This window comes from Ailuropoda melanoleuca, chromosome 1 (genome assembly GCF_002007445.2).
Source record: "Ailuropoda melanoleuca isolate Jingjing chromosome 1, ASM200744v2, whole genome shotgun sequence".
NCBI lineage: Eukaryota > Metazoa > Chordata > Mammalia > Carnivora > Ursidae > Ailuropoda > Ailuropoda melanoleuca.
In genome coordinates, this window is record NC_048218.1 from 62,865,119 (window position 1) to 62,888,705 (window position 23,587).

Here is a 23,587-nt window from a genome sequence, read left to right on the forward strand (position 1 = left end):
AAATCTAGATATATAGCACAGTAATTAAAACTGAACTCTCTGGATTAAGACTATTTAGACAAAATCAGGTCCATTCAGGATGGTATGGCTGTAGACTAGATTAAGACTATTTAGGATCAAATCTTGACTTTGCTTTTTTTGCACTGAGTCAATTTGATCAAGGTACTTTATTTCTCTATGCCTTAGTTTCTGCAGTTATACCTCACAGTTTAAAAAGATTAAGTTAGAAAAGACATGTAAGGCATTTGGCATAGTATCTAGCACGGAGTAGGTGGTTAATAAAGCCCAGCTATTATTATTACTTTTGACTACAGTACTGTAATTTGATCATGTAGTTTGAAGGACTTATCTTTAATATGACTACAGAAAAACTAAAATATCAGAAATACATACTCTGACATCTACTGAGCAGCCCACAGTCCATGATGGATTTCCCAGTACTTGATTTTGACACAGAAGATGAACCAGTGAAGATTTCCCAACACCTGTAAAAGATATAAGAACTCTGGTCATATAAGAGATATCCTGAAATATTTACTATGACAAAAGTAAGTCTGAGCATATGCCAGTAATAATGATATGTAAAGTATAGTTGTTTAAAGGGTGGTCACACTATACCAACCATTTAATAAGCTTTAATGATAAAGAGAAGATGGTTAAAGACAGTGGTTCTATCAAATTGTCCTTGAATACTGTTAGTGACAGGGATTTACCATTTCACAATTCCATATTTAGACACTCTAGTTCTCCCATATAGTGATTTTTTAAAAGGCAGCCAACAACTTGGCTCAGACTTAACCCTTTGGAAAAAGAAATACTCTATTCCCTCTTCGAAGGCAGCCCTTCATTTTCTTGTAGGTCCCTTGGGCTCAAGGTAATGTTTTTATTAATGCCAGAACTAGCATTAGGACATCTGTATGAAGAGGAAAGCGAATGAGTTCTTCTGTATACCTGTATGTAGAGTCACTCACTCAATTAACAGCATTTTGGGATGCCATTATAACAAGCATAGTTGGAGATTCTTTATGAGACACTATTTGTATCAAAATTTTGGACCGCCTCTTTGTGTGCATTACTGTGTATGAACCTATCAGTTATGTTTATTATAAAAAGTTGTATTTAGGGACAATCTGGGAAGAATTTTTTTAAAAAGGAAAAATTGCCTAAAGAGCCTATGAGCAACATGTAAGTTTATTAAATACCATAAGCAAGGTTTCTCTAAAAGCAAGTTGTTACTGTGAATATGTACATGGTGAACTTAAAAACAAGACGATATACACCTTTGCTTGCACAGCTGGTTCTGTCTGGAATATCCTTCCTATCCTCCCCCGTCATTTCCCCTTCCCCATCGGCCTTGTGAATTAATCTTTCAAAACACAGCATCTTTCTAGTTCAAAATTCAAAATTCCATAGAGAATAGAACTAAGGACACTATCCACCATCCTCTGGGTCTCCACTGTACCCTGTACATTTTTCTACAAAGCACTGAAAATACATTATTACACTTCTTTGTTTATAGGTTTTATTCACTCTGTTTAAGTTCTTTGAGGGCTGGGACTGGGTTTTGCTCATTGTTTTTATCTCCAGTATTCAGAACAAGGCTTGAATTCGTATTTATTTAGTGGCTAAAATTTTCCGTGTTATTAAAGAATCTTCATAAACATTTTTAATGTCCCCACAGTAATTCAGAGAGTAGACAACAATTTACTTAACCACTCCCTCTTATTATTAGGCATTCCAGGTGTTTTGAATTTTTCACTATGTTAAGAGAGGACTGTTCAAATTTTTGTTTCAAATTAAAATTATTTCCTTAGTATACCTTCCCAGAAGTAAAATCAGTATGTAAAAGGAAATGAACATTTCAAGTTCTTGATATAAGTTGACAACTTTCATCTGGTTACTCTGTTACTGGCCATACATATAAGTCTGCAGGTCCTGTTGCACCTCAACAGTACATATGTAGCTGCTTTTTCATCTATATTAACTTGATAAAAGAAAAAAGTGACATCTTGCTTTAGTCTGCATTTCTTTACCTTCTAGTAAAACAATTATCTTTGTTAAACAATTGTCTTTCCTCTCTTACTAATTATCTGTTGCTGTTCTCTGCCCATTTATCTAATGGCTTTTAGTGTTATCAATTTACATAACCTCTCTCTATTATTAGCTGTCTCATGTAACTGAATCCAGTATTTTCCCAGGTTTCCCTTTAATTTTTATTTTTTCCAATACAGACATTTAAGATTTTTGAGTATTCAGGGGAGCCTGGGTGGCTCAGTCGTTAAGCGTCTGCATTCGGCTCAGGGCGTGATCCCGGCGTTCTGGGATGGAGCCCCACGTCGGGCTCCTCCGCTGGGAGCCTGCTTCTTCCTCTCCCACTCCCCCTGCTTACGTTCCCTCTCTCACTGGCTGTCTCTCTGTCAAATAAATAATAAAATCTTAAAAAAAAAAAGATTTTTGAGTATTCAAATTTGGCTCTTTGTGTCTACTGCACTGCATCTAATATCTGTGACCTTTAGGAGACACTGTTGATTTCTGCATTTGCATGTGGGCTGTTCATGTTGGAGGCATGTATCTAAGAACTTAGCCTAATGCAAGGCCTGAACTTCCAGTTAAGCATAACTGTGTTAGTAAACATATCTATGCAGTAATACTGTATAGTTCTCTATGAATTAACTGCTTTGGGTGGTAAGAATTGACTAACACTGGATTGACTGTCAACAGTAAGAACAGGAAGTGCCAGGAAAATTGGCTAACTGTTCATTTCTTTAAGAATTTTGGGAGGTACCAACTATGTTTTCACCATTACAACCAAATTAGAGCAAAAGAATGTACTTAATTTGCTTGGGGGGAAAAGTCCAATATAATTAAATAAATACCAGCTCCAAATATAGTTGTTGGTAATGTGTTAAGCTCATTCCTTATCTCTGAAAGAACAAAGAGGAAAAAAGTATGTGTGTATTAGTGAGACTTTCAGGATTCCTTACTAAATTATCAAATACCTCTAGGAGATACAAAACAAATCTCTAAATTTCAAGTCATTCTTTTATATATTTGTGAAATCCTCAAAATTTCACAGGGGAAATTAGCCTTTATTCAAAAGTAAACTTTGAAGTTTGAATACAAAGGGAGATGAAGTAGAAAAACTCTATCCTTACCTGTCAATAAATCAATGTTAAAAGGGAAGAGATAAAAAGGCAATAACTGCACACTTAGCCTAACACCCGTGAATGTGTGACAAGAGCAACCAGGTGCGCATTACATGTCTTCTGTTTTACAATTAAACTATAAGGAAAAAGAAAAGCTTACTAATTGCCTGATCACTTTTCCACATTTAATGCAGCAGCCAATTCAACCCTGTTATGTAATGCTTTGATTCCACAGTTATAGCTTCAGCACTTACTATGTAAGTAGTAAGTACCTGCTGTGCAGCACGTACTTAAGTATTTTTGTGAAAAAGAAAGAAGTCAACTAGTTCCAACAATATGTAACATTAAGGGCTTGTTAGATGCAATAGAAAAGCGAACTAAAAATGAGACAGAACACCTACTTCAGGTATCACGAACCATGTTAGCTCTAGATTCCAGTCTCAAACTCTACCTGGCAATACTCTTGCCAAGTCCCATCAGACCATCATTACTTTATTCATTTATATAAAACCGAGTGACTTCATTAAATTAATTTCAGCACCACTTCAAGCTAAAGAACTGGAGTTGACAAATTGGATTATATTCATAGAATTTCAAAATGCAAATTTCTTAAGGGACTATTAAATAATGCTATCTATAAAATATTTTGCAATGCAAATAATCTTCAGGCAATGTGGAAACGTTCTTAACCTCCTCCTCTCCACCACAATTGTACAGAGTCTGTAAGGCTAGTTTTCAAGCTGTTTGGGGTATATTCTCTCCACCTCCAAGCATCTGGTACGTCTTTGCTCACAGCACACATTCATAGGTCAACTCCAGAAAAGCACATCAAAGAAATGCAAGGTTAGCAATCATTCCAAGTTCTTAAAGAGCACAGAAGTGGAAGTTATGGCAAAAAAGAGGAGGGTAGATAGGTGGGAGGGGGAAATGCAGACTTCAATTTTAGTTCTCAAAAGTCCAAGGTGTCAAAAGAAGAATTTTAACACTAGGATTAAATTGAGCTCAGCATTAAATCCCAGCTGTTTCACAATATGGCTTTATCTTAATTGTTATATTTCTTACAACCTAGCACATAATAGGTTTTCAATTAGGATTGCAGAGAACAAAGAAATCAAGAAACCCAGTTGAGAGTAAAACAGGACTACCACCCAATATTTCATTTCATAATAGGGCTTAGTGTTTAAATGCGTGGGCAGGTTCTGTCATTTACCTCTCTCCTCTTCACTTTTCTCATCTGTAAAATGGGGTTAACAGGGCTGCTATCAGGTTAAATGAGTTAATATATGTAAAGCATTTGGAACAGTGTCATTCTTCTTAGTGCATGTTTGAATTCCGTAATGAACAAAATCTCTCGAAGGCACTATCCCAACTTCACAGCGCCCCATACAATACGCAACGTCTGCACATCTTTTAAAACAAAGGAACTGACAATACAAGCTAGGCTGCGGTCTCCAGGGAGACCGTACATTGAAAGCTGCGAAGGCGGAGAAAGGCCAGGGCTCCGCTCCCCCGACCCGCGCAACGCCACTTTCGTCAAATAGAGCAAAGTCCTCTGGGAAGTGTAGTTTTTAGACCTTGAGAGGGCTTTCAGCCACGGCCGGAGCCAGATCGTTGCTGGAACGGAGAAGTAATGAAGGAAGAGGGTTATCGGATAACTCAAAAGTGTCGGGAGCCCCAAAAGGTGGATTAAACCGCTCACCTGAGTCTCCCAATACCAGTACCTTTACCCGATCCAGGGACGCCATCTTGCTACAGCCTGGAGTTAACGCCTGTTCCGGGGTGGTAGACCAACCAGAGCTGAGTATGGAAGGGAGAACCTTCAATTTCATTGGCCAGTCGGGGTGTGACTGTCTTGATTGGAGGCCTTACTGTGCTGATTGGCCGGCATGGTTAAAAGTGGTGGGTGGGTTCCAAAGCTGGTCGCAGGCTTAAGGCGTTTTCTTTGTCGCACAAGTGGCGTGGCTCGTGTAAGCCGGTAGTTGAGGCGCTGAGGGAAGCTGTAGTGGGAGTGTTCGAAGATTCGTTTTGGTAAACCTTGTTCCCTGTTCCTTGTTCTCGATTCCCTGGTCCGGCGTCGCATTTCAGGGTTTCTCCCTCTTTTCCCTCCTTTCTCCTTAGCTACTCGCCTCCCCTTAGCTACTCTCTTGACTTGGTCCTCCAAAGAACCATTGACCCCGGAGCGGCCAGTGTGCGATCTCGGGTAGGACGGGCTTGGCTGCGCCGAGTGTGGCCCCAGGACTCACCTGGCACAGTCCGAGGGAATTTAGGGGCTCGGGATCTGTCAGTGGGTAGGAGAGAACCTTACTGAACCGAGTTCTTGGAGGGCAGGTGGTCCTCAGGTTTTGCGGTGATACGCCGTGTGGAAAGTACCATTGAAACATGGTAACTGAGAAACCACAGTTAGTCGTATAGGATCCAAGTTCTTCTAGAACTGGAATAGTGGTATACTGAAATAATCTAACTGGACTCCCGCATCCACTCCTTTCTCCTTTATTTCACATCCTGTAGTCAGCATAATCTTTTAAAATAGCGAATTTGAGCCTGTCACCTCCTGCTTAAAACCATGTGAAGTTTAAGGAGAGGGTTTTCAGTAGCCTGTCTTTCTGCCCTGGAAGCAGCAGTGCAAGAAGTGAACTGAAGGGTGGGGAAGCTGGCGGGGTGGGCATATTGGATGAACACGTGCTTAGGAGCCTTACGGAAAGTTTTATGAAAGTGCTTCATTAGCTTGACTGGATGCTGAAAAGTGGTGAACAAGAGATAGACATGAAGAAAGTACAAGTCTATTCACTACAGGGAAGAAAGGGAAAGAGCTCTGTGAGAAAGGGGAACATTTTAAGCTACTAAAGGGAATCTGGGAAGGTCTTTCTGAGAAATGTCATCTTATATGTGAAGGATGATTATAGAAGGGAGTTTGAGCTTAGCTTTGTGGACAGAAAGAATAGCATGTGCTGTTTCTTCCAGGCCTGAAGTGGAGAAAGCATGTCTGGCTCATAGAATTGAGAGAATGCGAGTGTGGCTGGAGATGAGGCTGACCAGGATAAACAGAGTGCAGAGAAAGCATTCATTTCAACTTTATTTCTCCAACTCTGTGCCTGGTGCCTGGCTAAATTTTTGTATGATGAGAATACATATGGTTCAAAAACAAAACTAACTTGCCTTTGGGGTTCTGGATGGGTAGGGAGGTAGGTGAGGCTAGGAGGTGACTGATGGACTCTGAGTCTAAAAAGAAGAAGAGGTTGGTGCTAAAAGGTCACACTTTCAAAAGTCTGCAGAGACCAGCCAGTCTCCTTCCCTGCTTAAAATTGTCAACTGCTCTCTTTGGCTTCAGATTTTTGTTTCCATGTGGGAACACGGTCTCACTTTTTTCCTTAGATATTTTCAATTTTCAAGCTTAAAGTTGAAATGTATGTGAAATTTCATGATTTTTTAATGTTGACAGCTAATTCAGAAAATTTTCAAAATGTTCTTTGGGTCAGACAACGTGACAGAGGCTGCCATTTTGAGATCTCTGACTTAAGTATCTTAACAAATCCAAAGACTGAGTAGAAGATTCATCGTAAGTGGGGAAGTAGAAGTGGAAGAAGAGAGAACAAAATGGTCAGGAAGAATGATTTTAGAATGTAGAGATTTTGCATAAGCTGAAACAACATGCCTTCTTTCCCGAGCTCCACTTTCATTTGTTAGCTACCTGCTAGACATCTTCACGAAATATTCTGGTATTTCCTCAGAGACAGGCATCTAAAAGTGAATGCCTCATTTCTCACAAACCTGTTCCTCTTTCAGGTGTTAACCCACGTTTCATAGTAGTAGTATTCTCTTCCTAGCTACACTGGCTCAAAGCAAATAGCTATATGTTATTATTTAATAACGTTAAATATGTCATTGTTTAATGGGTGTAGCGTTTCAGTTTTACAAGATGAAAAGAGTTATGGAGATGGGTGGTGGTGATGATTGTACAACATTATGATTGTATTTAATATCACTGAACTGTATACCTAAAAATGGTTAATAACTTTTCTGTTATGTGTATTTTACCACAATAAAAAAGATTGTAAAAAAAAAAAACCCAAATAGCTACTTAAAATTTTCCTACTTTATTACTCCATTTCCAGTATATTATCAGATTCTTTTAATTTTGTTTCTGTAATAAATTTCATTCATCCGGCTCTCTTTTCCTTAGTTTAGGTTTGGTTACTGTGGCTCCTAATACTTCTGCAGTGCATCCATCTTCAATACTTCAGTTCATTTCTCTTATTGTTCTAAGAGTCACTTTTCTAAATAGAGGGTTTTATTATCAATGCCGGTATTTAATGGTACTCTTATGATTCCAGCCCTGAAAGCAGAACACTTTACATGAATTATCTCATTTAATCCGTACTTCAGATCTATGAGGAAGGTGCTGTCAGTCACTTTTATATATGAGGAAACTCAGAATTTCCTAGGGTCACAGGCTAGGAAATGTTGGAACTAGGATTCAAAACCCCAAACTGTTGTCCTGCAGAGTCCTTCATAACACTTCCTTGCTCAAATCTTTAGGGCCCCCTCAGGTGTTTCAGGCAAAGGAAACAGTAAAATGATAATGTGCATTGGCAGGACATGTAATAGCTACCCACCAAATTTGTGTGAAACAGTGGTCAGAGACTTTTCTGTGTACTGGAGTCACCTAAAGAGCTTTTAAAATAACATGATGCCTAGTCTGGCTCTCCCAGACCAGCTGAAACAGAATCTCTGGGAATGGGGCCCAGGATGAGTATTTTTAAATGCTCCCCAGATGATTCTGCTTTACAGCCAGGGTTGAGAACCACTGGTCTAGAAAATGGAGTGTATGGGGTGGGAGGTGGGGGAGGGCAATATAACTGTAGAAAATAATACTGAAAAAGTAATTTATTTTGACATTTGTCTGCCAGTTTTGGTCTTTTGGATGTTTCAGAGGTTATATGTTGTGTTCTGCCAGCTGTTGAGCTTGTAAAACAAAGCAAACAAACAAAACACTGGGATCAAGTACAATGTATAGACCAAACTGGAAAGGAGAACAAAATGTACCCAGTAGTATGCTATGATACTACTCTGGTGTTGAAGTCAGGTACTTGCTCAATGTCCTTAAGCTTTGGGATGATAGGAAGGTTCTACGACCACAGGTTTGGAAATAGGCACTGCTTAATCTCTTATATATATAGTCATGCTTGATTATTTACAATCTGAAATATTATAATTGACTTTCCTTTTCCTTTATTGCACATAGGGCGTTGTAATTCTCCCCAAACATATGTATATAGATTGGTTGTTTAGGAATACCTTGATAATAGTATAGTACTGTGGATATAAAAATTTTCTAAAAAAGGTATTAAATCTGATTGCATTGATAACCACCGATTATAAATAAAAGGTTCAATAGAAACTAGTAGTAATACCAGAATATGATTCTGTATTGAAATAGTTCAGTGGAATGTCTCTGTTAAGAATTTCCCTATAGTGTAGGGAAATTTCACTAGACGTAGCATGTGTACGTAGCCAGGCCATTTATAGATAGTAAATCAATATGGAAGCTATCCTTATCAACAAGTACTTTCTAATAAGCATATTGCTTAACATTCTCATTTATTCTCCACAACAACTTCACTCAGGTAATCGATATTATCCTTATTTCTCAGAGTAAAATGTGAAGTTGTTTAAGGGATTTGCTCAGGATCACAGAGGTACTAAAATGCAGGCTAACTGAATTAGAAAGTGCCGGCTTTTTAACAGCCACGTAAGAGTCTAGCCCATGCCAGTTTGGACTTGTGGAAGACAGTCTTCTGGGTCATGACAGGAGAATTGGGTACAGTTAGCCTCTGCTTTGTCTTGCAAGAAGGGATTCAGTATTTAAGGATATCTTGGGCTTTTTTTTTTTTTTAATTTAAGGACTATTTACTTAATTGGTCATCAGATTTAACTTTGCAAGGTTGATAAAGCTATCTGGATCTAAGTGTTAATTTCTTTCAGATTTGTAACAGTAATTTTGCCAAACACCCATCTAGGGATTACTTATGTGTTTATTGGCTTGTTGTGATTTTATTGTGAGAGCATGACTATGTAAAACATCCTAGAATAGATTTTGGTAGAAAAATTTTACTCAAGAAAAGAAATAAAGACACTTAAAAGATATGCTAATTGCTAGGTTTCTCAGGGGTTTTCCAGCATTCCCAAAGATCTATAGCATTAAGAGTAGTGAGGCTTCATTTATCTTTTTTGTTTCTCTTTCCAAAATAAAGTGGGCTTGATATAATGTATCATTGCTATAAGTAGTAATTTACTTTTTAGAATCAAGCACTGTAGGTCATGAAAATTAACATTTAAGAAACATGGCAAGCTTTTTAAGTGTAATCTTTGTACTCTAAAGGAAAATCTTATTCTCTGTTTAAAAGCTTAGGCATTATGAGTCTTTTGAAACAATGTCTTGAGTACCTTTGTGGCACTTCAAGGGTGGTAGCTGCCAGCTACCTAATGGGTTGGTTATTCTAGATTTAAAATGATTGCTATGTCCTTATGCCTAGCTAATCTCTTTTTTTCTGAATTTGGTTTATTTAAAGTTGAAGTTTGCTGCTAAAGATGGCAGATCCTGATGTCCTCACCGAGGTTCCCGCAGCATTGAAGAGGTTAGCGAAGTACGTGATCCGGGGGTTTTATGGCATTGAGCATGCTTTGGCCTTGGACATCTTGATCCGGAACCCCTGTGTGAAAGAGGAGGATATGCTGGAGCTGCTCAAGTTTGACCGGAAGCAACTTCGATCGGTTTTGAATAATTTAAAGGGAGACAAGTTCATCAAATGTAGAATGAGGGTAGAGACTGCTGCAGATGGGAAAACCACTCGCCATAACTACTACTTTATTAATTATCGTACTCTTGTTAATGTGGTAAAATATAAATTGGACCACATGAGAAGGAGGATTGAAACTGATGAGAGAGATTCCACCAACCGGGCTTCCTTCAAGTGTCCTGTCTGTAGTAGTACTTTTACAGACTTAGAAGCTAATCAGCTCTTTGATCCCATGACAGGTGAGATTTTTTTCCAACTTATGAGTCTTTCAAGTAACTTAAAAAAATAAAATATGTATTGTTTTTCTTAAATTGATTCATCTAATTTTTAAACCAATCATGTATATCTTTATAAAAGTGAATGGGTTAGTGTAAGTCCACATATGGTCATTCTTAGTCTTACTATTGTGTTCCTTTTAGAAGCTTTTGCAAAGCCTTTCTCATTCACAAGGGAGTGTACCCTCCCACCCATGGCCCTCCTAACTCTGCTCCCATCCCCATCCCTTATTTCCAGCCACAGCCAATGTGAAGGGTTGACTTCTCTACCACTTTGAAGCCATTCTGACATGTTTACTTTTAACCTCTTCGTTAAACAGTTATTTGAATGCCTACTTGTGCCAGTCACTGCCAGCAAGTTATAATACAGTGTATTAAAATGCTTTGTTAGTGGAAGTACAAAGTGTTACTGGTGGTATATAACTAGGGCATCCAATCTGCCTTTGGAGAAGGCCTCTGGAAGAAGTTAAGTAGCAGCTGAGAACGAAAAGATAAGAGTTAGCCACAGGAGATAAGAGGGACACCTTTTGCAAGTTAACGAGTAGGTAGATACTTAGTCTCTTAGCCGTTCATTAGTGGAAGAGAATTGTCAACGTCATCTGTAATTTGCTTCGTTTAGTTAAATGCTTCAGTTTTAAGGATTTTTTTTCTTATCAACACAGGATTGTAAAACATGCATTTTCTAAAAGTGCAATGTGTCTAGTATTAACGTGAGAAACTTTAAAGTGCCAGATTGTATAGTTGTTTTGTCTTGTCATTTGTAAACTGGAAAAGAGACTACAGTTTTGCTGATTACTCAGTGGATCAATTTTGTATTATTTTCTAGAGGCAAAAATCTATAGAGAGAGCCAGTGGTGTAAAGTTAGATTGTCCCCTTGTTATGGCAGAATTTGAGTATAGGTTACTTTTTAGTTCATAGATCTGCCTTTTAAAAAGCTATCTGAAAAATGTAACTTAAACTTTGACACATGAAATGTTTTTTGCACAAAAAGTTAAAAGATTTATGTACGTGTAATTTTCTGATTTTTGTATATGTTATGTCTTATTTATTTTAAAGAATTTTACAATTATTTTTTAATGGGAAATAAACCCAATACCTATTAAAATTATTGACCTAAAGAGCTAGAAATAGCCTATGATGTTTAGTATTTATTGTGAAGCAGTCATTTTGGATGAAGGGTAGTTTAAAGAATTCACATTTGTATTAAATGTTTAATTTGTCATGAACCTCACTGTTTACCTTAAAAGGGCTGAACTAGGAAGAGATCTTGATTTAATCATTTGATTCTTATTTAATTTCATGAGACTTTCTAAAGGGAAATATTTCCACTACTTATATAGTAGTATTTAGAAGATTGATCCATGATGCTCTTTGTATTTCACCTAGAGTTAGTGTCTGAATGAAACTAGTTGTCATCAACAGTTGGCCTGTGTAGGAGGCGGCCTAACGCAGAAATATAGTCAAGATTATTTGAATCAAGGTTTTTGAATCACTGATCAGCCAACACTAATAGTCAACTTAATTGTCATTTTGGTCTATACAGTGAAGCCTATGGTATCATGATTGAAAATTCTTAAGTCATTGGGAAACCTTGTTCTGAGAATATACCTGCTTTTTGATGATAATTTGGCTTTTCATTTGGACTTTTCCCTTAAGGAGAGAATGTGCTAATTGGGTGATATCAGGCCCTAGTCTCATGTGTCATTTCTGGTGTTTTGTGTTTTCACTATTAATGCCTTGACACCATCCCTTGGTTATACATTCCCTTTAGAAATCTTGGTCTTTTTCTCTCTGCTCCCTTACTCTATTTTATTCATGCCTTCCCCTGCCATTTTTTTTTAATGTTATTAATTTATTTGAGAGAGAGAGAGAGAAAACACAAGACGGGGGAGCTGCAGGCAGAGGGAGAGGGAGAAGCATGACTCCACGCCAAGCAGGGAGCCCAATGTGAGGCTTGATCCCAGGACCCCGGAATCATGACCTGAGCTGAAGGCAGCCGCTTAACCAACTGAGCCACCCAGATGCCCCCCTCCCCTGCCATTTTAAAGAAGATGGGAAATAAACATTTGGTATATGTATCAGAGGAAAAGGAGGGAGCTTTTTCTGCTGTACTATTTATACTCTCTTTAAATTGATAGAATTATAGTTTTTATTCTAAGCCGAGTCTTGTACAAAGCTATTTTACTTCCTGGTTGTTATTGGAGATTGATGATACTTCTGATGAAATGATGGGGGCATCTGATGGGCATCTATCTCCATTTACATCTCAACAATTATTAGTTTAAACTGGTTTATATTAGTAACTAGGGGGCATTCAGGAATTAGATTCGAAGCTTTCTAGGCTTTACTGATAAAAAGTTTTTAACTCAAGTGTATAGACAGCTTTCTGCCACTGGACAAAGGGTAATGACTCTTAGATAAGTGTCTAGAAATTCTGGGCTCAGGAAATTCTGAGTTCAGCAAGAATTGTTTTACCAGTGTTAATTGACAGAAGCCAGTGATCTTTCTACTCCAGTATATAGCTTTTTCCCTACCCCATCTCTTTTTTCCCCTAAAGATTGTGGATTCTTTCCATACTTTCCATTTAGATTTTGCCATTGCTTTTCTTGGGTTGAACTCTCTCCAAATGTTTGATGCCTGGTATGTGTGAGATAATAGAAAATACATTCTTGTCTCTGCCCCCAGTTCCTTGCACAGAGCTCCTAAAACACTTGCAGTTTCCTAAGTGATAAGAGCACTCATAACCTCTTTTATTCTAATATTTGATCTTTGACCCTGGCTTCTGAAACCCTTGTAATTTCCTGGGTGATTATAGTGTCTTTGTTTGAATGAGATTACTCTAGGAGGGTTCCTGGATGGCTCCTAGATGAGGGCTGGTCACTAGAAAGACTAAGCCAGGACCAAGCTTAGAATTTTCAACCCCACCTCCTATTCTCTTGAGAAGGTAGAAGGGCTGAAAATGGAGTTAATGAGTGATCATGCCTATTTGGGGGAGCTTCCATAAAAATACAATAGTATGGGATTCAGGGAGCTTCCAGATTGGTGAACACGTGGAGGTGCAGGGAGAGCGGTACACTTGGAGAAGACATGGAAGCCCTGCACCGCTTCGTAAATAGTTGGCCCTACATATCTCTTGCATTTGGATATTCATCTGTATCCTTTATCATATCCTTTAATAAATTGGTAAACATAAGTAAGTATATTCCTGAGTTCTGTGAGCTGCTGTAGCAAATTAGCTGAATCCAAGGAGGAGGTTGTTGGAATCTCCCATGAATATAGCTTATTGTTCAGAAGCACCCATGATAACCTGGGCTTGTGACTGGCATCTGAATTTGCAGGTGTGAGGGCAGTCTTGTGGGACTAAGCCCTCAACCTGTGTGGTGTGATGCTATCTCCAGGTAGTCATAATTGAGTTGAACGTTAGGACACCCAGCTGGTGTCACAAGGAATTGCTGGGGTTAAAATCTACACATTTGGTGGTCAGGAGTATCACAAGTGAAGTGTGTGCGACTAGTAAAGGAGACATAGGAGAGGAACACACACTAGGGAAAAACTGGGCTTTTCCATTACAGTATGTATAGATATTTTATTTCACTAAAATGAAATGGCCTAGCCTTTGCTCACTAGGCCCTGGTTTCAGAAACTTAATCAGGCAAAGCCTGTTTTAGTGAAATATGGGAGTTTTACGTAAACAAAACGAAGACCACATGACGTGAAATTTCTCAGATTAACAAAATAGCATCTTGTGGTTCATAAATGCATGCTTTAGATTTAGCAAGCTTTGTGACCAGGTAGGTAGACTTAATATTTTTGTTTCTACTGTGGTAGTCTTAGAACTGTGGGTGATTTAGTTAATGGCACTTCTAAATTAAATTCAGCAGCATGCTTCCCCAAAAGGAAGGGGAAGATCGTATTCTCTTTTTAGATGTCAAGGTTAGATGATATGGAAATAGCTTTATATTTTTCATTTTTAATTTTAAAATTATGCAGTCATAATGCCAGAGAAAATTTTGAAGAGAGGAAAAAAATTACCCATAGAACCACTGTCCTTTTGCATATTACCTGTAATTACAATCATAGCCAAAAATAGTTTGTGATCTCTTGGTTCCTTAATGTACCAAACTCTCCTGCTTTTATCCAGTGTTCAAAAAATGTTTTAATAACTGTGATTTCCCCTAGTTTTCCTTTCCACCCCTTGTGGGCACTTTCATTTTATCTATATTTTGTTGGGATAGATAGGATGCTTTGAACAGTTTTGTTTATATAGCATTTTATTCCTGCTTAAGTTTTTCCTTAAGAATTTTCAGCAATGGGAATAGTGGGTGAAAGAATATAGTTTTATGCTTTTTATTTATTTATTTTTTTTTTAGTTTTATACTTCTTTAAAGGCATATAAGACACTGTAGTTTGGGGGCGCCTGGGTAGCGCAGTCGTTAAGCGTCTGCCTTGGCTCAGGGTGTGATCCCGGTGTTCTGGGATCGAGTCCCAAATTGGGCTCCTCCGCTGGGAGCCTGCTTCTTCCTCTCCCACTCCCCCTGCTGTGTTCCCTCTTTCGCTGGCTGTCTCTGTGTCACATAAATAAATAAAATCTTTAAAAAAAAAAAGAAAAGACACTGTAGTTTTATCCAGGGCTGTGGAGGAGATAAATTGTTAGGTATTTGAATTAGAAATAGTTTGGGTGTCACTATTACTGAACTTACCTAGAAACCCAAGAATCCTATTTTATTTTATTTTATTTTATTTTATTTTAATTTAATTTTATTTTATGATTTTACTTATTTATTAGAGAGAGAGCACACAAACAGGGGAGCATCAGGCAGAGGGAGAGGGAGAAGCAGACTCCCCACAGAACAGGGAGGCTGACGTGGGACTCAATTCCAGGACCCTGGGATCATGACCTGAGCTGAAGGCAGATGCTTAACCGACTGAGCCACCCAGGCATCCCCGAAAATCCCATTTTAAATAAACTTTTAAATAAGTTAAATTTTAAAAAAAGAATCTTATAACTATATATTTAATAAGATTTTAGAAATAGGAACTTAGAGATTATTTTATCTAGTTCAACTCATCAAATGATGTCTGGCTGGGTACACTTACACATGCCTGTGTTTTGCTCTAGGGTTTGGAGGATCCTACAAAGTAATAAATTTAGGGCTTGATAGATTTCTAGGATGTTTTTGATTGAATATTAGGAAAGAATATTCAGCTTGTTTTGTTTGGCTCAATGGAAAAGACTTAGAGACAGGTTTTAGGATTAGTATAAAAGAAGTCTTTAATAACTAACTGCAAAAGAAAGTAAGTGTCTAATAAATAATTCTTAAAAATAGCCACAATGTTATAATTCAGCTGGTTAGTTCTGAGTTGCTTGGAATATTCCAGTAAACTCCTTATCTACTTGGGATATTCATGTATAAATTTGGGGTTAAATCATATGAGTCTTTTCTTGCCTTGTGACTGGTTGGTGAAGCTTTTTGGTTTATAAGCAGATTAGTTTCTTGATCCCCATATCATGAAAATTCCTCAATTGCCTTAACCTAATATTTTTAAACTGTTAGGGTCCAGTGTTTGTGAGATTCTTAAAGACTTGTTAATAATATTTACATTCATACATCAGGCTACTTTTTCCTGTCTTCATCTCTTTCTACTTAGGACAGGAGATGTCTCATAAGCAGTATGAAATGCTAACAACACAACCACACACACAAAAGTCTTTCTAGGATTATTTTGCTCATTTGCTGATTTGAAATCTTGCCCGGGATGGGTTCATTAGAAAATCATACTGGAAAGCTCAGAGGTGTGGATATGTTTTGGGTGGGTGGGTGGAGGTGATTATTAGAATAAATTTAAAAATAAAAAAGTTATGGAAAGATAGTAAGGGATGAGTGCCTTCCCTCTTTTACCCTTCCCACCTCTCTAAAACCTTTAGGTCTGATGTTTTAAAACATTTTGTTGCTTTGATCTTGAGGATTTGAGGGCCTTTTTTGGTTTATTTTTATTTATTTTTATTTTTTAAAGATTGTATTTATTTGACAGAGAAAGACACAGCAAGAAAGGGAACACAAGCAGGGGTAGTGGGAGAGGGAGAAGCAGGCTTCCCGCTGAGCAGAGAGCCTGATGCGGGGCTCAATCCCAGGACCCTGGGATCATGAACTGAGCGGAAGGCAGACGCTTACTGAGTCACCCAGGCACCCTGAGGGCCTTTTTTTAAATAAAGTTTTTTTGTGTTGTATCCTTTTTGTATTTTGGTGCTGATTACAGAGAAACTAATTTGTGAAGAGTTGCTTTTTAGTTTGATGCTGGCATACAATGTTCTATTGATTATTGTCTTTCAGATAGTCATATCAAAGCCACAGGTTTTTTGCCTGCTCACTGCATGTTGAAATGGATTCGATTTAGGCCTAATTTAGAGAATTTATTGCAGGGTTTAGTATTTGCATTTCAATTTGTTGTTTTCCCTCCCGGGCATGGTACATTTTTTCCCCTTTATAGTGAGTTCCAGAGTCTGTGAATGTTGTATGATTATACCAAATCCAGATGTATCCATTTAAGGGAAGACAGAAGCCAATTTCGTTGAAAAGTTGCGGTTGGGGTTTTACTATGTACATCACACATACATTTGAGATCTTCTGAACTGAAAAATTCATTAAAGCTGCTTTTTTTCTTCTTTGCATGCAAACAAATGAGTATTTTACAGTGTTAATGTGTTCTACAGTGAATTGTTAAAGGATAGTTTCTCGAGTACCTTTTTATTATAGTGACATAATTATAGGATATATATATATATAACTATGTTCTTGTCATGTCTGTTGATACTTTATAACAATTCCTTTTTCCATACATTTCCCCTGGCCCAATTAAACTGAAGAAATTTGTTTTATGCAATATAGTTTGGAAATTAGAATAAAAGGTGACTTTTGAGACTAGCATTTTAATATATATGCCCCTCAATATTTTGAGTTATAAAAATTATAACAAAGGACTTGATGATGCTTTCAAAGAGCAGCCTAAGAATGTGTGACTTCTGCATATTAGTTAAGGGGGAGTTGAGTGCTTTTGGAGGATTCAAAATAACGTTTGTTTTCTTTCTGCTAAAAATACATAGTATATTAATGTAAATGTATTAAGGACTCAAATAGTAGAAAAATATGTAAAATAAAATGGCAAACCTAGTTTTTCCGGTCTATGCTCTCCCACTCAACCTAGTCCCCATTCTCACTGCCTTTCATTGTGTTAATAACTGTTGTTTTGTGGTTATCCTTCCAGTTCTACCTTACATCCCCAACCCCACCTCACTGCCCCCAGGCCCTTTTGAAGTCTAAGGAAGTGAAGTGATTCTTAATATGTTGTTGCTGTATCAGCTTTATGTATTAAATCTTGGTCAATTCTGAGAGTATTATCAGGGTTTTTTAGGGTACTTATTACAGTTGAGTCCTTTTGCATAATCAGTGTGTTCAATGGACATGTCATTTTCAGAAGTTTTGTTTTTGTTTCTTTAAGCAATAGCTATAAGAGAGTAAAGTGACGGTGTATTAGGATTCCAGAGTCTTGACTTCTAGTCTTGGGTTATGTTAGTAATTTTCACCTTCGGTGAATCCTGTAATCATTCTAGGCCTTTTTTTTTTTTTTTAGCATGTATAAAATGATAAGTTCAGTCTGTTCTATACCATATATGGTTTCTCTCAACTCTAATTTCAGAGCACCCTTTGTTTTGGGGAATAGTTGATATTTTAGGCTAGGGTTTTATCACTGCTTTTAGAGGATGATGTTAGTCATTTTGGGTTAATTTGAAAACCTTGGTTAGGAATTGAAATTCTTGGTTATAGTAGTGTTCATGTAGAAAATATGCCCTATTTAATTAGGCCATCTTCAGAAGCACTGTGTGCCATAATGGAGAATAATATTTACAGTTTTTTTTCAGTTTTATTTTCCCAAGCTTCCAGTTCACTCCTTTTCCCCATGTATACATAACCCATAAAATATTCAGTGGGAAGGGAAACAATGTACAAATAAGCTTCCTAAGGTATAGATGGTGGTTGGATTTATACAATGTGGTAAAATTAATCCCATATGTTAGTGATATGTCTTGAAGTTTTATAGTTTCCTGTTTATCTCACTAAAATCCTAGCAGTTCTAGTCCTAGTTACTTGGTTTTAACATGAAACTGTTAATTGTGTTTTGTTTTGTTTTTCCTGAAAGTTTTTGAGTGAGGGGAGTTCCCCCCCCCACAGGATTATCCAGAAAAGTTATCTTAGCCATTATCTCTTGTTTAGATTTTGCAGTATTCTCTTAGCTAGTCTCCTTGCTTTCACTCTTGCTGCCCATATGGACTGTTTGTCACAGTAGCCAGTGACCCTTCTTAAAAAGCACATCAGGCTCTATTACTGCTCCGTTCAAAACCCTCCAAAGGCCTCTCCCGTCATTCAGAAAAGTCAGAGTCCTTAACAGAACCTATAAGGGCTTTTATCTGCCCCCCAACTCAACCCCCCAATTTTGGAGACTTTATTTCTATTACTCTCTCTCGTGTTCACTCCACAACAGTTGTACTGGCCATCTTATTTGTGCCTTGCCTGCACCAGGAATACCTTCACTGTACTTGCCTTTTTACATGCCATGTCCTCTTGCCAAATACCTGCTTGACTGGTTGACTCCATTACATCTTTCAAATCTCTTCTCACTTGCTTTATCCCAGGGGCCTTCCTTGAGTTTCCTGTGCAATAGAGCATACCCCTTTCCATTGCACTCCTTTATCCTCTTTTCCTGCTTTTTCTTATTATGCTTATCAACACCTGATGTTATTTTTTGCCTTGACTAATTCCCACTAGAATGTGAGCTCTACAAAAACAGCTCAGAAGATGATGGGCTAGACTTAGAAGGTGGCAAACTTAGGACATCAATCCCACTGTGCTAGGGTGAGGGCCGTGTGGCAGCAGACATTTGCTTTTCGGTTACCTTGGCTAGCCTTGAGGGTTTGTGCTGCAGCATGACTCTAGCTTCAGTACTGCAGCACCTGTGCCATACTGAAGCAATTGGGCGTATTCTGAATTTTTTTTTTTTTTGTAGAAAAATGGCTGAATAATATTCCAGTTGCAATTAATACTCTTGGCAAATCTTTGACAGTGATTTCTGGGCATTAGCTGATGACCTATTCGTTGCATGTATTGGAGTGAAGAGGGAAAAAATATAATTTTAATAATGTCTGATTGTTTAGGAAGTTGACTTATATCTTCTGTCCTTTTCTTCAATTATGATAAACTTCCAAAACATTTCCTTTTTTTCAAACTAATGAAGATAAACATTTTTTTCACTTCGGTTTTATTTATATTTACTGTTCCTTGACTGAATACTCAGATAATTAAAATAAGTGTGATGTTTGCTAAAATGAATTACATGTTGGAAACAGTGAAGTGGAAGACTTTGGCTAGCATAATAAATTTTCTCCTCCTGTGTTGAGCAAAAGAAAAACGTTTGAATTTTGCTGAACTTTGCTGTTTTTTTTTCTTTTGTTCCCAGCCTTTCCCTCCCCTTCCCACTCCATCCCCCTGCCCTCAGTTCATTTTTGTTTTTACATTTTTTTACTTTGGGAGAAAGTTAAAATTGTATAAAACCTCTCTCACTTGGTCCTTCCTCCTTCCCTCTCTCATGCCCACAATTAGGTCTCCATTTCCTTTCTCATTTTGGAGTGTTAACTTACTTTCATTAGAAGAGTCCTGAGTCATAGAATTGGGACATTCATATACTACTGAAAAGACAACCCTAAAATATAGTTTGAAATATCTATTTCTAGATATTTTAGAAATATAGAATAGAAATATTCTATTTCTAGATCTTTTTTCTCCCACTTTCAATACCTATTAGTTATCTACAACTAGATGTATTTTGATCCTCTGGTGAACGTGATGCATTAAGATCCAGCTGAGTAAATGCTGGGTATGTGATAGGCACTTAATGTTTGTTAAATAAATTCTTTGTTACAAATCCTCTCCTGTTTTATATTTTAAGAAATTAGAACCTATGTATATACATGGGGGAAGTTTGCTAAATTGTAGCTGGCAGGGACAATAGGTTGGGAAAGGGATATGTAATTCAGGATAGTGAAGTGCATTTAGTCTTTTGAGTCAGAAAGATTGATATTTGCATCCAAGCTTAGTGATTTTTGTTTTTAGGTTATGACCTGGTAAACCGAAAACTCTAAGTCTTTATTCCCTCATATGTTAGATTTGGATAATACTGTTGGTACAAACTTGGCTGTGATGAACACATGGGAATATTTGTGAATAGCTTTCTTAGTTCTTTTGTGGTTTCTGAGTGTAGATGATCAAACAAATGTATTATTGAACTCTTTTTCTCCTAATCCCATCACTTGTCATGCTTTGCCTAAGAGTCTTTGTAGACTCATTTTCTTCCTGCTGCCACATTCTTAGATCTAGTTTGCATGTTCTCCTTTATGTGGCTTAGTTGCTGTTTCCGGTTTTTGCCTTCTTGCTCTTGAAAGGAAAGATGGTATAGAGCTCTGAGTTTCAACTTATTTCTTCTCCCATACTTAAGTAGTACATCCTATGCACACTACGTAGTAGTAGTATGGAGTGGTCCAGTTACAAGAAGAGTTGGGATATTTATCAAATTGATTATTTAACAGCAGCTCTCCACCGGGAGTATGTGTTAAAATTCCTTGTGGAACTTTCAAAATTTGCATTCCTGAGCCCCATTCCAGACCTATTGAATCAGCATCTCTGGGCAGGAGCCTGGGTATTATTAAAAATTCCACCAGTGATTTTTTATGTTAGCACTCAGTGAAGAACTAGCTTGTTGGAAGACTGTCTCAAGCCACTAAGGCAGATCAATATTTATAAATGGTAGTTTTGATGGCCTCGCGTTCTTTCCTAAAATCTTTTACTTTCCTTTTACTCAGAAATAAAGCCAAATGAAGCTCGGCGTTAATACTCACCATGACCACACTTGTTTAGTGTTACCATTTGACTTTAGCTGTCTTTGTGCCTCACCAGAGCATTTGCTTTTATGTTTATCTCTTAGGTACTTCTTCATTTGAGGAAGGGGTTTTTTTCCTTTAAAAATAATTTTGAAAACTACTGAAGTAGGTAACTTTTCTGCATTATTCTCTAGTTTTCATGGATGATCTCTGTAAGTGACCATCTTTCAACAGTGAAATTAAGTCCCACATCAGTGCGGTTTTTTAAATTCAACAGGTATTTGAATGCTGATTTAGACCTTACTTTATATGGCTTATTTTTTCACTTTAGTGTGAATTATATTCTTTATGTTTCTGTTGAAGAGAAGAGGCTGAGGCAGCCTGGAATAGTTAGAGAATAAGAGAGCATACCAACTAAAACCTCTCTAGCTGGGATTTCTAATTATCCTTTGTTACTAAATGTAAAAGCTGGTTTTCAATTCTTGTTGACCTTGAAAATTAACACCATAACATTTCCTCCTTGAAACAGCATCCTGTCCTTCTGGTTGTACCATTTATTTCAAGGCTCCCTCTTTCCTTGGGTTTATATCTTGACCACCTGTGCTACTCACTCTCTTACCTCTTTGGATACTCTGACCTACTTTATAGCTTTAGTTACCTCTATGTTGATTCTCCGGTCAGAATTTCTACCTAAACCCCATTCTTGAGCTTTAAGTGGTTATAACAAATTGGCTTCTAACATATCCATTTTGATTGCCAGTGGGCAATATGGATTTAGATATCTACAGCAACTTTTCATCTTTCCCTACAAAGCAAAAAGAAATTATTCTTCCTCTTTATTTTGGTAAATAGTATCCTTGTCTAGTTGGTTAAGCTAGAGTCTTTATGCTGATGTCCATTAGTTAAAAACCATCAGGTACACAACTCTGGGTAAACAAAGTTGGGTTTATTGATGCTTTGTGTAGCAAGGAAAGCCACATGGGGAACCATGAAGTGTCTTGGGAAGACCATGCTTAACAGACTTAGAGAATTTGGGCTTTTGTTAGGTAATTTGGGGAGAATTCAGGGAAGTGGTGGTGGTTTGCTTTGCATTGGTACTGTCAGGAATGGGGATAATTCTATGATTGGGTGTCTTAATAAATCTTACCTAGGAGATGAGAAGGACAGGGTGAGACTAGGACTGTAATTGGTAAAGAAGCAGCAATCACTCATGGCAGCTTGGATTTTTTTGTGATTGCACGGAGACCTTGCTTTTGTTTGTACTCAGTCAGACTCAGACAGGCTTGGTTTTGCCTCCCTCCCATCGTGGACACAGAAGACTCATCTGATGTTGGTGACTTGTGAGATTCTGTCTGACAGAAAAACATCACAGCCTAGCTCTGAGTGCTGGGCCACCTCCTTGCTGTAAGGGGCTGCTTTTCTTTCTTGCTTGCTTATTTGGAATAGATGTAAAAGATCAGGTACCATTTTGGCAGCAGGAAGATGGACGAAGAGTATTTTAGACAGGGTATATGAACAAGGAATTTGCATGATATTGCTGTTTATGTGTGAGAAGCAGCAGTGAAACTTATTTTACTTGAAATGTAGCAGTAGGATCTAGTGGTACATTGAAGCAGAGATGCCTGGTCTATTTACTCCTTACCAGGAAAAGAGGGGTTAGAGGGTTGTCTCCATCTATATGTATCAATGACATATAAAGCTTTTTAAAGCTAAATGTTTGCATGCTTACTGTGGGCCAGGCACTAAGTACATGGATGATCTCTTTTAATCCCTCAGGTAAATTGGGTTAGTAACAAAGGATGCGTATCTCTGGCACTGGGAATAGGAACCAAACTGGAGATCCAAGTGGGACTTCTGGTGTGGACTATTAAGTAATGTTTAAGAGTGTGAGTTTCAGCAAAATAGTTTGGGTTTGAATCTTGTTCCCTACCCACAATTTGTAGTTGTATGATCTTAAGCAATTTACTTAACCCCTTAGAACCTCTGTATTTATACCAACCTCAGAGGGTTGGCAATAACTTAGTAAGTACAAGGTATACGATAGCTGCTGTAACTGCTTTTATTGGCTCTGTGACTTTGGGCCAGTCACAAAACTCCTCAGAACCTCAGTTCTGATGTCACTTTACAGGTTTGGTATAAGGATCAAAAAGTGTACTTGGAAGTATTTTATAGATGGAAAGCGTTATACAAATAAAATAAATATTAATATCTAGGATATTATCTTTAAGTGTTTGAATTTACTTGACAGGTAAAGGGCTGTGGTTGGGTTATGATATTTTTGGGCCAAATTATACAGTGTTAGTATGAGAAATTTATATTTGATGTTGTTGACTTAAGAAATTCAGCTACCAGGGGGCGCCTGGGTGGCTCAGAAGTGCCTTTGGCTCAGGTCATCATCTCAGGGCCCTGGGATTGAGCCCCTTGCTCAGCGGAAAGCCTGC

At 37.7% G+C, this 23,587-nt stretch overlaps 2 protein-coding genes across 2 annotated transcripts in view; one reads left to right on the plus strand and one right to left on the minus strand.

Moving 5' to 3' along the window:
- RABL3 (RAB, member of RAS oncogene family like 3) overlaps positions 1 to 4,942 on the minus strand; it is a 38,522-nt gene extending 33,580 nt beyond the window's left edge. The window contains exons 1-2 of the mRNA XM_002925953.4: positions 4,846 to 4,942; positions 394 to 485 (exon numbers count right to left, since the gene is read on the minus strand). Of these exons, the coding sequence (XP_002925999.1) occupies positions 394 to 485; positions 4,846 to 4,891 (138 nt within the window). The 5' untranslated portion in view covers positions 4,892 to 4,942. The remainder of the gene's footprint in view (positions 1 to 393; positions 486 to 4,845) is intronic.
- A 91-nt stretch (positions 4,943 to 5,033) lies between these two features.
- Positions 5,034 to 23,587, plus strand: part of GTF2E1 (general transcription factor IIE subunit 1) — a 41,032-nt gene continuing 22,478 nt past the window's right edge. Inside the window, exons 1-2 of the mRNA XM_002925950.4 lie at positions 5,034 to 5,174; positions 9,716 to 10,182. Of these exons, the coding sequence (XP_002925996.1) occupies positions 9,735 to 10,182 (448 nt within the window). The 5' untranslated portion in view covers positions 5,034 to 5,174; positions 9,716 to 9,734. The remainder of the gene's footprint in view (positions 5,175 to 9,715; positions 10,183 to 23,587) is intronic.